The sequence below is a fragment of the Taeniopygia guttata genome, chromosome 14 (genome assembly GCF_048771995.1).
Source record: "Taeniopygia guttata chromosome 14, bTaeGut7.mat, whole genome shotgun sequence".
Classification (NCBI taxonomy): Eukaryota; Metazoa; Chordata; class Aves; order Passeriformes; family Estrildidae; genus Taeniopygia; species Taeniopygia guttata.
Window position 1 is genome coordinate 5,019,005 of NC_133039.1, and position 17,349 is coordinate 5,036,353.

General features: G+C 52.5%; 1 protein-coding gene across 9 annotated transcripts in view; it reads right to left on the bottom strand.

The window, feature by feature from the left end:
* Positions 1 to 6,938: 6,938 nt before the first annotated feature.
* Positions 6,939 to 17,349, bottom strand: part of RNF216 (ring finger protein 216) — a 76,775-nt gene continuing 66,364 nt past the window's right edge. For all 9 annotated transcript variants that reach the window (XM_030284597.4, XM_030284600.4, XM_030284601.4 and 6 more), the window contains 2 exons: positions 10,976 to 11,045; positions 6,939 to 10,435 (listed from right to left, as the gene is read on the bottom strand). In XM_030284597.4, the coding sequence (XP_030140457.4) occupies positions 10,116 to 10,435; positions 10,976 to 11,045 (390 nt within the window). In that variant the 3' untranslated portion in view covers positions 6,939 to 10,115. The remainder of the gene's footprint in view (positions 10,436 to 10,975; positions 11,046 to 17,349) is intronic.

Sequence of the window (17,349 nt, forward strand, 5' to 3'; positions counted from 1 at the left end):
CCTGCCCTGTGGCACACAGCATCTCCCTGGCACTCCCAGCCCTGCTCTGTGGCACACAGCATCCCCTGGCACTCCCAGCCCGGTCCTGCAGGTCAGCGAGTTCTTCCCAGAAAAGGCAGCGAGGGAAGCACCGCTCCCACTGCTCCCCCACAAACCACAGGACCCACAGCTCTCACAAGTTTGGGGGTGCTGCCAGCCTGGAGGGGTGGGCTGTGTCCCCCAGGGTCACCTCCCCCAGCCCAAGCTCTCCGTGAGCCCCTGCAGAGCCCCTCTCTCTGTTTTACAGCTCTGGGTCGGGGCTGGAGCTGCCTGACTCGGGATGCAAAATAAAAACCAAATGTTCCCACAGCCTCTGGCAGTGCTGGGAGGCGGCTCTGGGAGCCCAGGACGTGGCCAGTGGGGCTGGGCTGGTGGCCACCAGCACCCACTGCCCCCTGCCTTGCCCAAATACCCAGGAAGCACCAGGGTGGCTGCCTGTCCATCAGGAGAGCTGTGGAATCACAGAAGGGCTGGGCTGGGAGGGATCATGGCCAGGGACACCTTCCACTAGACTGGGCTGTTCCAAACCCCATCCACCCTGACACCAAACCCTTCCAGGGATGGGAGCTGCAAAAGGTGCTGAGACAGGGGTGCTGTGAGCAGCTGGAAGCTCTAGGCCAGCTGGGATGGGGGAGATAAGATTATGGCCAAAAAAAGTGAAGCCTTCAAAGCCTGATCCCTTTGGGAACAAAGCCTGATCCTTTTGGGAAGGTGGGTGGTGGATATGCAAAGCAGGGTCTGCTCCTGGGCGTTGGGATGGGGCCTGGCTGGAGCCATGGGCAGGTGATGGGGAGCCCCAGGAGCTGTGTCTGCAGGACAGCTGGGTGCAGCTGCTGGGACCTCCTGGTAGCCTCCCAGAGCAGTGGGGCCACCAAGACCGCAGTCCCTGGAGCCCTTCCAGTGACTGTGCAGCGCTGGACATCCCAGCAGCCGAGAAACTGGCTTGCATCATGGAGGTGTGAGGGGCTGGACACATGGCCAGCTCCCTCAGCTGCTCCTCATCAGACTTGTGCTCCTTCCCCAGCTCCATTTCCCTTCTCTGGACATGCTCCAGCACCTCCATGTCCTCTTCAGCGAGAGGACCAGAGCTAGACAGAATGTGGACTTGAAGCCTTTGCACCCCTTTGTGTGGCAGGGAGGGGTGCAGGTGTGTTTGTCTCTGGAGAATTCATCCATTTCACCAAGCTCAGTAGTGGGGCTGAGCTCTGCACCCCAGCCCCCTCCCAAAGCCCACTGGCTTTGGCCACAGCTTGTGGCTGGCATCCCCAAAGCGTTTTTAGGCTGAAATCCACCAAGCTGGAGAGCTCTGGAGCGGTTTTGGCCCTGCTAGCCCTGACTAAGCGGGTTTGCTCAGGCTCAGAGGATGCACACGTGGCTGGCAGTGGCCTCAGGACCTGCTGCATCCAGCTCTGCATGGAAAAGCTCTCTGGCCCTTGGGCACAGGGATGGGCCATCCTGGCTGCAGAGCTGGGGGACAGGCTGGTGCTGAGGGTTTTGGAGAGTCAGGGAAAGGTTTGGCTGCCTCAGGGCTTTCCTGAGCCTCCTGTCCCTGCACACCTCAGTGCCCCAGTGGGATGTGACAACTGGGGATGACAAACGTTGTCATGGTCCTTGAACACGCCACGAACTGGGATTCATGGGTGCTGCAGTGGCCTCTGCCAATGGGCTGAGTAATCTGGCTGTCACCTTTGGGATAAACTGCAGCCCTTTTCCCTATAAAACATCTACGCTGGTCTTTGCTTCATTGTGATGGAGCTGCTGGGTCAGGAGTGGAAGCTCACGGCTGCCCACCCCTAGTTTAAGACTTTAACACCAAATAACCAAATGAAAACCTGGATTTGAACCCCAAATGCCAGAGGGGAGGTCCGTGTGAGGGTTTTGGGAGCCACCAAAGCTCAGCCAGGCAGCAGGAGCCCCTCTCAGTTGGGTTTCCTGGGCTGCCCTCCACCTGGACCTGCTGGAGGGGGGTTGTGATCCCACCCCCCAACTCCATCTCTGGTCTATAGGGATGGACCTTTCGGCCAACCAGGATGAGGAGGGTGACCAGGAGACCTACCAGCTGGAGATCAACAAGGACACCAAGAAATGCGCCTTCCGGACCTACACCGGGAAGTACTGGACCCTCACCTCCAACGGGGGCATCCAGTCCACCGCCTCCACAAAGTGAGTCCCCTGCCCGGCAGCTCCGGGCGGTGCCTGGGCTGCAGAGCACCCTCTGCATCTCCCAGGGGAATTCGAGGGGGATTTTCCAGCTTGGGTGCTCATCCCAAACGCTTCCCAGCAGAGGCATTTTGGGAAAGCCAGGGATGGGTCAGGGCTTGCCGCCCATGATGCTCTGGAAGTCCCTGGGGCCACAAAATCCCTCCTGGCTGGCTGGGGCTGTCGAAATGTTTGCCCTGCAGTTCAACCCTGAGAGCCAGGCAGAAACCCCAGAAGCGGCTTTGGCTGCCTGCCTGCCTCCTGCCCCGGGGCGAGGGCTTCCCAGCGGGATGGCCACCACAACACAGCTCCTCCTGCAAAACAGATCGAATCGGCCTCTCCTGATCCAGCTGTGGCCCTTTCCAAGCCAGCAGGGTGGCAGTGGCAGGGTGCCCCTCCATCACACCCCCCTGATTGTCCTCTCTGCCCCACAGGAACGCGAGCTGCTACTTCGACATCGAGTGGTGTGACAAACGCATCACCCTGAAGGCTGCCAACGGGAAATATGTGACAGCGAAGAAGAACGGGCAGCTGGCAGCCTCCATGGAGACAGCAGGTAAGGGACCCTTGGGGACCCCACAGCAGGGCAGCAGGGGGTGAAAGAAATCCCCCCAGAGCCAGTCTTTCCTTCCAAGTGATGCTCAGGCAATAAGTCGTGCTGGGAGATGAGGTGGGTGAGAAATGGGTGAGGAATGGGTGAGGGCACAGCCCTTGCTGCCTGCCGCTTTGGGGTGTGGCTCTGTGTGCCCCTGGCTGCTCTCACAGCCCTGTCCCCTGGGCGCAGGTGAGACGGAGCACTTCGTGATGAAGCTGATCAACAGGCCCATCATCGTGCTGCGCGGCGAGCACGGCTTCATCGGCTGCCGCAAGGTCACCGGCACCCTGGACTCCAACCGCTCCTCCTACGACGTTTTCCAGCTGGAGTTCAACGACGGCGCCTACAACATCAAGGGTGAGTCCCCGGGGTAGCTGCAGGTGGGGGGTGCTGCTGCCCTTTGGGGTCCCCGTGGTGGCTCATGAGGCTGCCGTGTCCCCTCTCCTGCAGATACCACCGGGAAGTACTGGATGGTGGGGAACGAGTCGTCCGTCACCAGCAGCAGCGACACCCCTGTGGACTTCTTTTTTGAGTTCTGCGACTATAACAAAGTGGCCATCAAAATCAATGGCAAATACCTGAAGGGCGACCACGCCGGGGTGCTCAAGGCATCGGCCGACACCATCGACGCCTCCACCCTCTGGGAGTATTAATGCACTTTAGGGTACCTCCCGTTGCCAACTTCTCTTTCCCTTCCTGTCCTCTTTTCCTTTGGGTTCTGTTTCTCCTCTCTGTAACAGGATTTTCAGACTGGCTTGCCCTTCCCTCCTGCCATAGAGTTGGTGCGTTATGTGGGAGGTGGGTCTCCATAAATCCCTGTAAGAACTGGAAAAGTGGTGGGGCTGCCTGCCTATAGCTTTGTAGAGGGGTCTGTCTCTATCCCCCCATCCCTGCCTCCTTCCAGGTTTGCTGGGCTTGGAAACGGCCATATCCCCCTCCTGGCCCTGAGCATCACCTTAGGTAGTTTATGTTCCTCTCCTCAATTAAAAAAAGGGAATAAGATCACCTCTGTGCTCGCTTCTGCCATATCAGCACTGGCACAGCCTCAGACTGTGCTGCCAGTGTCCCCTGGAGCATCTGTCCTGTCCTGCCCTGCTCCAGTCAGGGCTGGAGCGATGGTGCTGGGCTCAGCTGGCTCAGCTGGCTGGTCCCAGCAGCGTCTCTCCCCTCCTGGATTGTGGGGCAGGTTCATCCCCAGCTGAGCTGTAAGAGGTGACCTTACATATCACAGCATCCCTGGGGATGGGGCTGGCGTGTGCCAGCACATCCCTGTGGAAGGGCCAGCACGCTGCCCCTCCCCAGACACCTGGAAATGATTCTTTAGGGTGATCCTGTGTGGAAAGCCTCAGCCTTTCATCTCATGGAGCCCCGTGCTCCTCCTGTCCCTCCACCCCTCCCTGTGCTTCTGGCTCTGGAGGAGCGTCCCAGACCCTGATGGTGGGTCCAGCCCACCCCGAGGCTGGTCCTGCTGCTGTGCCTGGAGGGGAGGGCGTGGGGGACACAGAGCCAGCCCGTGCCAGGGTGGGGGCTTCATCCAGCCCACCTCCAGCGGGCTTTGGTCCCAGCAGGAGCCGGGCTGGCCGACGTGATCTTCCTGGGGTAGTGGCTGGAAGCATAAACTGCAGATTTTGGTTTACAGAATAGAAAAGTTCCTTAGCAAACTTTGCACAGTGATATTTGCTCAGTACCTTCGATGTTGTTTTTTTGCTCTCTCGTAAAATACTGGAACAGTGAAGCGAATCACTGAACACTGATGCTGAATTAGGAAGCGCCTGCTCCCGCGGGCACCCCGAGGGGGCAGCTCCGGTTCCCACCTCCCCCAGGGCACCTGGGCTGGGCTCTCATGAATCGCAACCCTACTGGAAAAGGAAAAAAGAAAAAAAAGACCAAAACAGTATTTTTGTTAGTCTCTATTTATATATGCTCTCCATGGCACTGTGTGACCAGCTGTTGTCTGTACTAGGTCTGCATTAGAGTTTAACGCTGTCTGTAACGGGTGATGCTGCGTGTTCCTTAGGGTGTTGAAAGGCACTTTATCCTTTGGGGCCTTCCCAGGGCCGGTATCTGCTCCCTGCAAACACACCAAGGAGCCTTGTCCCGCGTGGGCCCCTCTGCAGAGGGGGAGCGCTGGTCCCACCCACGCCAAGGGTGCTCTCGGCATCGCTGCCGTGCCAAACCAGGGCCGGTCCCTACTGCCGCAGGGGCTCGTCAGCCTTAAAGCCATGAGGAGGGAGTCCCCTCCGCAGGAGCTTGGTGCTAAATTCAGCTGGGAGAGCGAGTGGCTGTCCCCAGGCAGGGGGACATCTCTGGGCCGGGTCCCTCGTGGGCACAGGGATCCCATCCAGGGGCTGCCGCGCCCTCCGGCACCAGCGTCCCCCCAGGGACCACGCTGCCCCTCCAAGGACCGAGTGTCTCGAAGCCTCTGTGACCCTGTGACTTGACACACACACCCTCGCTGGCCTTCATCCCCTCCCCATCCACCCATGTAACTCCTGCTCCGGCTTCTCCCGTGTGACGCTAGGTCAAACATCTCTCCTGTTTCCTCTTCTCGGGTGTCGTGACTCTCTGAAAACATCTCACTCTGAAAATTTAAGTTTTGGGTTTGTCTGGTTTTTTTAATTATTATTATTTTTTTGTAAGTGCCATTTGTATAACTTAAAAAAAAAATAGCTTCAAATGGAGAAAGATGAATTAAAAAATAAAACCTGCATTCGGATTCAACCTGGTGTGTGGTCTGTTGGGGATGCAATGGCCTTTTAATGAGGCAAAGGCTGAGTGAGGAGATTTGGGGTGGTGGAGCCTTTGTCTGACAAAAGCTGAGCTGGTTCTAGAGAGTTCTAGAGGGGATGGTGGGAAGGGAAGGGTGATTAAGAGGCTCCAAAGAGGTGCAAAGCCAAAGGCAGCCAGAGGTGACCCTGAAGGCACCGAGCGCGGGGGCACTGGGGATGGGTGACCCATGGATGGGTCAGGACCAGCTGATCTGCAAACCAGCTCTGCTGCCCTCACAGCCAGGAGCAGAGCTCTGCCCCCACAGAGCCTTTTCTCTTGATTTGGGTGTTTCACCTCCACAGGATGGCCCAGATGGGAGGGAAGAGCACTGGGATGGGGGTTTGGGTGCGTGGTTGGGTGGGGTCAGCAATCAGCCTCCTTTACTCGGGGATGTGGAGAAGGGCAAGGACTAAAGAGGGAAGGGAAGCCCAGCCCACGTCCTGCCAATGGAGCCAGGATGTGCCCCCAGCCCTCCCAAGACAACTGAAAGCAGCCCTGAACCTCAACCAACACCTCCAGCACCTGCACCGGGAGCAGCCAGAGCTTCCCTGCCCACCACAGCCTGCCTGGGCACCACAGGCTCCTGCCTGCCTTGGAAAATGCAAAGCTGCTTGGAAAAAGCAAAGTTTGGGATGGGAGGCTGCCCAGCTCCCCCAGGCACATGTCCCAGAGGTATGACATTGCCTAGAGGGACCTTCACCATCAGACTGGGGGGGAGAGCCCTGCAAGGCCAAAGGAAGGAAGGAAGGAAGGAAGGAAGGATGGATGTGCAGTCCTGACCATGAACAGGGAGAAATCAGGGCAGTGCAGGAAATGCTGAACAGCTCTGATGGCCACACTCACCTCACTGTGACATCTGTGTGTGCACAAACCTGGCTGTGACACCAGCCTGTGACACCCAGCCAGGGGAGCAGGCAGCTCTGCCAGCGGGTGCCCACCCAGGGCAGGGGCTCTGGAGCTGCAGGAAGGACTCTCCTACTTCCCGTCTCCCCAGCTGCCAGCACACATTTCCTTCTTTCCCCTCAAGGATTCTGCATTTGCCATCATTCACCACACTCCAGCAAGAGGGGAAATCCCCTCAGCCTTCCCCCCCATCCTGGTTTCCATTTAAAGGAGTGACTGGAAACCATTTTCTATCCCATCCAGTTTTTCCTTGGGAGCACATGGAACAGGTTAAGCTATTCCAGGAGGGTCAATTGGAGTTTTGCCTTGCAACCTGGGGAGCTTCTGCTGGCACAGGCTGGGATCTGGCCCCACTCCCTGGCATGGTCCCAGCACCAGGCTGGCACAGGCAGGATGGGAGCACAACGTCGTGGCTGTAAGAAAAGCACACAGATGAAAGCCAGAGTGCACAAATTTATTTACAAAAATTCAAATTACAATATAATACAGGAACTTTTTACACACAGAATATTAGAACTGTTTACTACCAGAATGTAAAGAAAAATATTTTTTGATTTTTTTCTCCTTTTTTTTTTTAATAAACCACCTATTTATTTTCAGCTATTGTTATACAAAGTTGCAGAACATGCACATCTTTACAGGTCTTTTTTTCTTTTAATGCAACATTTTGCTAAGTGCAAATACTAAGTTTCTCTCTCCACCTTTAAGGCAAGTAAATGGGACACTGCAATTAGCTGTAAGAAGTACCTGTTATGGGATCAGCCTGGGCACAGCAACTTCCTCGTTGCTTTAAAACCTTTAAACAAGTGGTTCCAGAGACTGTGGGGCAGGAGGGAAACTGGGATGCAAGAGTCAGAGCCCAGGTCAAGGCTGGATTGGGAGGCTCAATTAGTTTTGGGCTTTTTCTCTTTTTTTTTTTTTTGTTTTTTTGAATAAATAAACACAAATTCAGAAACAACTTGAGATCTCCTGGGTTAGAGGGGAGGAACAGCCACATGCTTGGGCTGCAAGTTTTTGGTGCAATGGGTATTTCCTCAGGGAAAGGAGCAGTGCTTGGTGCACCGGGCATGGTGTACCTGCACATCACAGACCAGGCACTGATTTATCCTCTCTTGGACACAACAATCCCTTGGCTTTGGCAGGGGACCCAGGGAACCCTCCCTTCCCTCTGTATCCTTCAGGCCCCTCCAGGCCCATGCCAGCTGTGCCAGGGCAGCAGTGACCCCGATGGATCACAGCCACCAACCTCCCTGTGCCACCTCTGCTGATGCTTCCCCAGCCCCTCTGCTCCACATCCACACTTCCCTCTGCCAAGGCTCAGCTCTCCATGCCCACACAGCCCTGCACATGCACCAAAAGATGGGACTGGACCACCATTTTTTGCTGGATGACCATCCTATTTCCTTCCTAGTTTGGGCCACTGGTTCAGCAGCTGAGCTGTGCCTCCCCTCCACTGCCTGATCCTTCCTGCACCCACCAGGAAGGGCAAATGCCTTGGAAGGCCTGGGGGCTCATCCAAACCAGCCCTTGAGCCCATAAAACCTCATATATTAAACAAACAGGATTCCCTTTCCACGAGGGAAGCCACCACTGCTTCTCCTGACCTGGGTCTGTTTTCTCAGCAGCTGCTGTGACAAAGCCCTCCCTCCCCAAATCCAACAGGATTCCTGGTCCTGGCTGCTGCAGGAATTGGTGCAAGGCAGGATTGAAACCTGGTCAAAGCCCAGCTGAGCAGCAAGTGATAAAGCTCCTGCAGCCCCCAGACCCCTGCCAGGAATGAACTGATCCAAAATAGAAAATTCCAGCAGCAGGGGAACAGAGTTGGTTATTAATGCTCGAGAGGCCACGGCACGGAGGAGCCAGAGCGCTCCACAGGGAAGGTTTGACCCAAAGGCAACGGGAAAAACACTCAGCTCCAAAAGGCATGGATGTCCTCCAGTCTGGGAGACCTTCCTGGGGAAACAGTCCCCAAATGCTGTCCCAGGCCCCTGTCCAGGAGCATCCCACTGACACCCCATGCCCAGAGCCCCCTGCCCACTCGAGGGGATCCGGGGTCCCGCAGTGCTGCACGTGGGGCTTTGGCAGAAGCTGTGAGGTGGAGGCAGGGAATTTCACCTGAAAAAACAAACAAACCCACAAAACACCTGGATGCTGAAATACAGGGGGGAATGACAGGAGGGGAAATGCACCCAGAGAGTTCCCAGCAGGACAGAACAGGATGAAGGCCAGAACAAAACATTTGGAGAACAACAGCACAACTGGGCTGCTAAAAGCCAGTCCAACATTCCTGGGAGAGGGTTTTTTCCACTCCAACCATTTTCTTTTCTAGATGGGGTCTGTACCAGAGAGCACAGCCAAGGGATGTGGAGAAAGGGCTTCGTGCCACCCTCCTCCCACAGCCCAGCACTGCACCCTCCACTTCTCACAGGGAAGTTTTGCTTTTCCCTCACTTTCTAAGCCCAGCAATACTCAGGTTTAACTTTTAACACACTTTTCCAAAGCAAATTAAGCTGACACACACATTTTCATGAGTTATTTGGTGCTGTGGAAGCAGCCAGCTTCCTGCAGCATGAGGCTCCAGCTGCCCATTGGGCTGTGAGGGTTTGGGAATGGGAGGCTCCCAGCTCATGGCAGCTACAGGGAACATTCCCAGTTTTCCTACCACAGGACACATCACTGCCCACACGTCTATCTGTGTGTCTCCCAGGCAGTTTTTGCAATAAAGGGCACAGCTTTGGCTCCAGGTGGTTCCACAGCTGCCTGTGCACTGCTGCCAGAAGCTGGGGGAGATTTGGGATGCCAGATGAGAACAGCAAAGCAAAGGCCCCCTCAGAAGCTGAGGGCACACAGTTTTGGAGGGAAAAACAGAGCCCTTCAAAGGGGGGAAGTTTATCCAGCCGAAGATTTGGGTGTCCAAATCTCCTGCCACTTCCTAACACCCCCAAACAAACGTGTCTGTGGGCTTCCTACCAAAACCTGAGCAATGGGACAGCTGCTGCAGCCCCTTGCTCTGCTTGGAGAGTGAGGAACACTAAAAATGCTACACTGACTTGCTTTTGAACCATTTATTTCTGCTGGGAGGTGCCAGCAGGATACAGGGATGCTGGAGAACACGGGAACCCCAGCCCTGAGCCTCACCACAGGCAGGAGGCTGGGGCAGCTGCCTCCTGTTACCTCACTCCTGAAGGTTTTATGCTTACTCAGATGCCAAGTGTCTCCTCCCTTCCTCCAAGACTCACTTTGCTGCTCTGGCCAGCAGGAAGGCAGGATTTTTGGAAATTCCCCAAGGAGCAGCTGTATCCCTGCGTTCCACAAAGTCTCACTTTTCCTTCCAACAACAGCCTGAACAGGCTTTTTGTCAAAACAAAACATCTGGATGCCCAGCTCAGGGGGGAATCCCACCCCTGGGAAACGTAGCACCAAACCCTGTCGCAGCACAGGTTGAAATATCGGATTGCAAAGGTTTGGAGAAGCCCTCGAGAGGGTGCAGAGCAAGGACACAGAGTCCCCTGGCTGCTGCCTAAGCCCCAGAGGGGCAGGAGTGGGGAAGGGGTGACATTATGGGGTGGCTTTGCCCTGTGGTGACTCTGCCAAGTGCTGTGGGGGCAGGTCAGAAGCGGTGCCGGGGCTGAGGGCCAAAGTGCATAGGCAGGTTGTGCTCCAGCTGCACGTTGATCTGGGGAAAGTCAAAGTTCACCCTCATGTTGGGCAGGGGGGGCACGTAGGGAGCGGGGATGGGGCCGATGTTGAGGGGGATGTTGTTGTACATGGGGCGCACGGGGGGCAGGGGGAACGGGGGGTGCACGAAGGGGTACGGGGGCATCCGGGGCTGGTGGAAGTTCTGAGGAACCGGCCTGGGGATGACTTCGATCCTCTGGATTTTCTCCACAGGCTTCTCCACAGGAGGGCCGATGCGCTTGAAGCTGTTCTCTGCATGGGGAGAAGAGCCAAGAGCAGTCAGTCACCCCACAGACGAGAGCAGCCACCCCACAAACCAGCTCAGTCCGTGGGCTGACATCTGCATCAGCATCCCCCATTCCAAGCACATTCCACAGCACCACCGCTGGCTCCCCCTGCTCCATGAGCTCCCCAGCCCAGCTCCTTTCACCAACACCACCCCACAAAGCAAATTCTGTGGGATGTGGGGCAGCCCCTGTGCCCCCCACAACACAGCTCAGAGGTTTTGCTGCCCCTCAGCTACTTTGCCAAGCAGAGACATCCACAACATGTGCAGCATGAGAGCTGGCAACAAATCCAGCTTGCTCACAATCCCAGCAAAAGTCTGCAGAGTTTTGCTGGGATTGTTTTAAAGTGCTGTAAACACTTCAAAACAGTGTTTTAAGGTGTTTAACAGCACTTTAAAACAGACCAGCTCCCAGGAGGAACAGAACCCAGTGCAGGGCCAGAGACCCATCAGTAGCTGGGAACCCTGTGCTGCCCCATCATCCATCAACCCCAACACTGACTTACCCCCATTCTTCTTCCTTTGCTCCTCTTCAGCCTCCTTCTGAATCTCATGAATTATCTTCTCATCATCTTCCTAGAAATCAAGGAATACCAAGAATCAGTGGGATAATTCCTGCTGCAGCAGCTTGCTGTTTTCTCAATGCTGCTTTTCTTTTCAGCTCATTTTCACAGGGAAAACCAAAAGAGACTAATTTGGCTGAATTGTCCTTGCTTGGGGCTGGCCTAGATTTACCCAAAAGCAAAGCTGTGATGTGGGAATTGCAGCAGCACAAATAACCTGCACTCCATGGAGTATGACCAAGATGCTTGGATCAGCTTTCCAGGGAGATCAGCACTAAAATTCATTGACTTGATGGAAACCAGAGAACTGCGACCCAGCTCCACCCCTCTGAAGAGCTGTTAATCTTTTTAATGGCAATAGTCTATTAAATATTTACATTATCCTAGCACTTGTAGAGTTTTTGGCCCAACAGCTGGAATTAACACAACTTAAATCCTGGCTCTAGTAGCTAAATGGTGCCATTTAGATCTTATCTGTAACTCCGAGAAGGGCATAAATCGAAATATGTTTCTTTAATGTCTGTCTAGAGGTTATAGCAAGAATATTCAGGGCTGCTGCTCTCTGAGAAGACAAAAACGAGCCAGAAATTGAATTTGTCCTGCTGCCTCTCATCACCTTCAGTTCTCCTAACTCAAAGGAGCATCAGTGAGATCCAAGGATGCAATGAAGCCTTAGGTGAGTTTCTGCTTGTCTGTGGGGATGAAACCAAACCTGGAGATTTCAGGAAGAGCAGCCAAACCTCCAGGACAGTGTTTGGAACCCTGAGCCCCAAGTACTCCACAAAGCACAAGACCCTGCTTGTTTTAGTCACCCTAATTTCAGTACTGCCAAAACATATAAATTTCTTCCTGAACACTCTTAACGTGAAAAATACCCTTTATTTTGAAGAGTGCTCTGGAACTAAATCCAAAATATGCTTCGTGCATGGAGCTACACTGAGATGATTTTAAGCTTCCCAGTCCCCAGCTGACAGTCCTGCACATGCACAGCCTGTGGAGAAATCCCCTCCTCCACCACCAGATAAGGTTTCCCTGGGAGGCTGAAGTTATCTTAATGTGCAGAAAGCCAAAAACTCAATACGTCCCTCCCTTTTATTGTTCTGTGAGTCAATGGTTAAAAATTAAGACTTTCCAGAACATGCTTTTTAATTTTTTTTCCCTTTCCCAAGCAGGCTGCTTGCATGGGCTGTTAATTACAGCCTATCTATCTCCACAAAAGCTGCTGAAGAATGGCTCTTCTGAGCCTATATGGAATGCATAACTACCCCCCAAGTATCAGTATTCCTGGCTGGAAACCATCTGGGCATGCTCCACAGGCAACCAAACATCCCCTGCTCTTTAGCTGCCCCAGCAGCACTCTCAAAGCTTGGTTTCAAGCTTTAAGACTTGATTTTTGTTTTCCTTCTCAGACTATATTTTGCAATGCTGTTGCAAATGGACACAGCCACTACTCCCATTTTATTGCCACTTACTGGAGAAGATGCACTTCATGGTTTATGTGACAAGAAATATATTTTAAGCTCAGCTGAGCAAGATCACCTAGTATCGCCTATTTTCACACAAAGGACAAACCTTACCTTAAAGCCTAGAAATGTGGCCTTTAACTTAACAAAATGCTTTTATTAAGTCTGTGATTACAGAGTAAACTCTTCCCTGGGAGGGTGGGCAGGCCCTGGCACAGGGTGCCCAGAGAAGTCATGGCTGCCCCTGGATCCCTGGAGTGTCCAAGGCCAGGTTGGACAGGACTTGGAGTAACCTGGGATGGGGGAAGGTGTCCCTGCTCATGGCAGGAGGTGGAACAAGATGAGCTTTAAGGTCCTTTCCAACAAAAATCTATGATTAATCCTGTGAAGTGGTGCTTCCCAGGGACACCCCCCTTCCTGCCACCACCCCTGATGCTGCAGCTCCGCTCAGTCCTGGACACATCAAAGACAACTTTACCAGACCCTTCTGCAGCAGAGCTGCTCCAGCCTCCCAGTTTAAACTGCAGCTGACCTCTGTCCACTGGGGCTGGACACATCCATCTGCCCTGGGGCTGGAGCCAGCTGCACTCGCCCAAGGTGCTGCTGGATTCGATTACTGCGGCTCCCCGAGCGTGGGGGAGCAGGGAACAGCAAACCCCATCTGCCAGACCTCCAAACTGACCCCCAGAGCCCCCCAGCACAACATAAAGCACATCCCCCAAAGCGCAGCAGCCACAGACCCCACTCAGCTCCATCCCCTCGGGGGCTGCAAGAGGGGCAGAGCTCACAGCACACCCTGGATGCAAAAACCTGCCAGGAACAGACCTGGATCAGGATGATCAGTTCCTGACTAGTTCTGAAACCACAAATCACAGCAGAGCCACAACAAACCACATCTCCAAGAGCAGAACTTATCGGTCCTGCTGCTTCTCTGCTGATAAAAATGTATTTTCCCACTGGAAGGTTAAGAAGTGCTTACACTTAATCTCACATACCAAGACTTAGCTTGGAATTTTTTTTTTTGCACCAGTATTTCTGAAAGACTGGTATCCATTAATATCAAAAGAACAAAAGACAAAAATACACTGCACAACAAGCATGTTCCTACTTAAGAGACTGACATTAAATTTGGCAAGTGATGAACACACAGCACTGTTCAATACCTGCAGTATTTAGGAAAGATCCACATCCCAAATAGAACAAAAGAATTGATGATATGTAAACAGCAAGATAATTTTGGGATGTTCTGAAAGAAAGCTGATGCCACAAGTTCTGCCTAATACATATTGTGCAGGTCAGAATTAATAAAATGCAAACCAACAAATAAGTCCTGGTACTATTTTAGTGAATTTTGCAAAACACTTCTAATTCTTTGGAAGCAAAGGCTGTTTTTTAATACCAAAGTAATTAGAAAGATGACAGATTCATCAAGGGGTAAAGCACCCACACCGAAAATTAAGATTTCATTAGCACACTTATGGCTGGTTTTGTGGTGAGAAGCCTTTTAACATCACATGGGGTGGAGGCTGCAGAAAGATTTCAAAAGCTTCTTGTGTCCGTTTCCCTGAGCGGTTCAAGTCCCTTAATAAAGGATTAGATTATAATTTTAATGGCCTGTTCACAGGCTGTGTGGATTGGAGGCATTTATCTTGTCAAGTTAACAGTCATCTTCCTGTCAGCTGCCTTGCCTACAGCAAGACAAAAAAAAAAAAAAAAGAAAGAAGAAAAAAGGAATAAAGCAACCTCCCAACCCTGGGGAGAGGTCTCAGCACTGGGCAGTTTTTTTTGAGCAAAGATGCAACTTGGCTTTTCTGCCAGAGAGGAAATGCAGGGCAATGCTACAACGTGGCCCTTCCCCACACTCTGCTGCATCACGGGAGAAGGGAGGTGGCCAAGAGGAAAATGCAAAGGATCTCTGAGCTGCATTCACCCTTTTTATCTGCAGAAAGCAGACATGGTCATCAGCAGGAGCTGTGTTTTCAAAGGACAAAACAGCACCAAGCTTTGCCCCAGACCCAGCAGCGGGATGCTCTGTGCATCCCATCCTGTAGGCAAGGAAAACAAATGCTGATCCTGGCCAGCGTGGGAGCCTGCCCTTGCCATCCCCCACCTGGGAAAGGCTCTCTCGGCATGGAGGAAGCTTTTCCTTTCAGCCCTCTGCCATTGAATCCAGGGAATGCAGCGAGCACGGAGCCAATCACAGCAGAACGGATGGTCTGTGGATGGATTAGCGAGGAGCAGGGCTGGGTTGCTAAGAGAGGCACCTTTTCATGGCAGGGAGGCCTGATACAACAATGCTGCTGCAGAGGAGCCTCACCCAGCATCCACACAGGCAGAAAGAGCTGCTGGAGAAACAAACTGCCCTTGGGAATGAGAAAATACAGCAGCAAAGGAGATAAAAGCTCAGCAAGTCACACAAAGACAACCTCCCCCCAAATAAAACCTCCTCTGCCCAGAACAAAAGTGCCAGCCAGGGAGCTTTTGAAAGCTCTGTTTTTATCTCCTGCGCTTCTCGTTATCTTTAATTATTAAGTGTCACCGGGAAGCGGCTGCCGCCTCTGAAAAGAGGGAAAACAAGAGTCCTGGTGCCTATTTCTGGGCTCTGCAACTCCTCCCCTACTTTAGAAAGTGCTTCAGCACCACTGCCTCCCCCTTTCTGCCTCTTTACCGCTTTCTTTTTTCCACGTACGTGTGGCCGCAGCCGTTCCTAATAAACTTGAAATGATTTTTCGCGACGGAGGCTTCCAAAGGACTAAGGGGTTTTGTTTCAAATCATTCCCAGATCAGCTGCGGAGAGCCTGAGCAAGAGCAGGCACGGGCTGTCTCCAGCGTGCTCCTCCATGCAGCAGGAAGCAGGGATAAAAGCAGGCTGTGTTGTAACTGGAACAGGGCATCCGCAGTGCTGCAGGAACAGGGGGGCCGGGATGGGGACGAAGCACACGCTGGCGTTCAAGAAATACAGAGTTATTTCAGCAACAGGCATTCCATCTCGATGGCTTTCTGTGAATTCCCCTGGATTAACCATATGCTTATGATTGAGGCATTTTATAGCGGTTAAAAAAACCCCAAACCCACCACAAACTCCACATCCTAAATTTGGGGGAGCTTCCCCCCCTCCTCATTTTCAAATCCTAAAGGCAGCACTGTGCACTTCATGCATTTCCTTGATGCATTTGAAGTTTTACACAGCCTTCTCTTGACATCATCTTTTTATAACACCAGAAGGGGGGATAATTGCAAACACCTCATGATGATTAGTCTTCTGCTTTGAACTTTAACGATGGGCCTTTGGGAGGGTTTTAAGAGTTTACTGAAAACATCTTAAAACTTTAAAGCTGGAAAAAGCCTCTGTGCAATATTACTGATAACTCAATGATGAGTATTAAATTCAAAATAACGCATTTGAGAGCAGAACCTGATTTACCAAAACAGCCAGAATGCATTAATCCCATTGCACCCCAGGATTTGTAAAAACTGGATGAAATTCACACATGCAGCCTTAGGTTTGCTACAGATATTTAGAAATCAGGGCAAACACAGCCCCTGCATCCCAGAAGCAATTTGTAGAACCATAAAGTGTCCTGAGTTAGGAGGGATCCACAGTTATCATCAAGTCCAACCTGTGGCTCTGCACGGGATGCCAAACAATTGCCTGCTGTGCCTTGTGTTGTCCAAATGCTCCAGGAGCTCTGGTAGCCTTGGGGCTGTGACCATTCCCTGTGGAGCCTGTTCAGTCCCCCAGCACCCTCTGGGGAAAGAATTTTCTCTTGATATCCAACCTAAACCTCCCTGACACAGCTCCAGCCATTCCCTTGGGTCCTGTCCCTGCTCACAGGTAGCAGAGATTGGAGCTGCCCTTGTGTTGCCCCTCAGGAGGAGCTGCAGCCCCTGACGAATCTCCCCTCAGTCTCCTCTTCTCCAGCTGAACAAACCAAATAGCCTCGACTACTCCTTAGACAGCTTCCCCTCAAGGCCCTCCACCATCTCTCCTCTGGCTGCTTTCTAACAGCTTTATTCCCACTGCTCCCTCCCGAGCTTTGTCTCTGGCAATGTTGCATCAGCCCCTCCTGCAGAGCAGAGCCCACGAGGATTTTTGGCCAAGCAGCTGCCTGGGAAAGGCTCCTGGCACCTCCTAAAGGGGTGCAGGGCACCAATTAGCTCCAGAAAAAATGCAGGGATTAAACAATTCCTGCCTGGCCCCCCTGGAAGCTGCTCACCACAGCAGGACTGCAGCTTGTTTCAGAGCCAGCAAATATTGCACCGATACTTTTAAATCAGACTCCAGCCTGATTACAGCTTAGGGACAAAACTTTAACTAACCTTTAATTATGGGAAATTTTGAAGCCTCTGCTTTACTCTCTCAAGATCATTTGAGACAAAGACTAACAGATGCTGCCATTCCTAGAGGACTGCCTTTAATTTGTTTTTAACCCAAGCTAATGAATAGGTTTACTTATACTTTCACAAGAATTGTTTCAGACTGGGAAAACATTAAACATTTGGAAAAGAACAAAGGTTTCCTATTGTAAAGAAACCTGAATTTTGCTGTAAATAATAGGGATTTAGACTCAAACCAGATCAAAGTCATGCCTTGGATGGACATTATCCCCAGTAAAGGACAGAACACTACTGATGCAATGGCATTCTGCTCTTTCAAATCTCCATGTCAAGATTCAAATTCTGTTCTCCTCTTTACATCTACCAGGCTAATTCCTGTTTCCATGTCCCATATCAGAGCACAGATCACCCTGGAGGGGTTGGGTTGGTGTCTCTAAGCCCCTTATCAGGGAGGACCATGGACACAGGTACCCACCATCATTGAAGCTTCAAGCCAACAGTTGAGTTTTGTGTTAT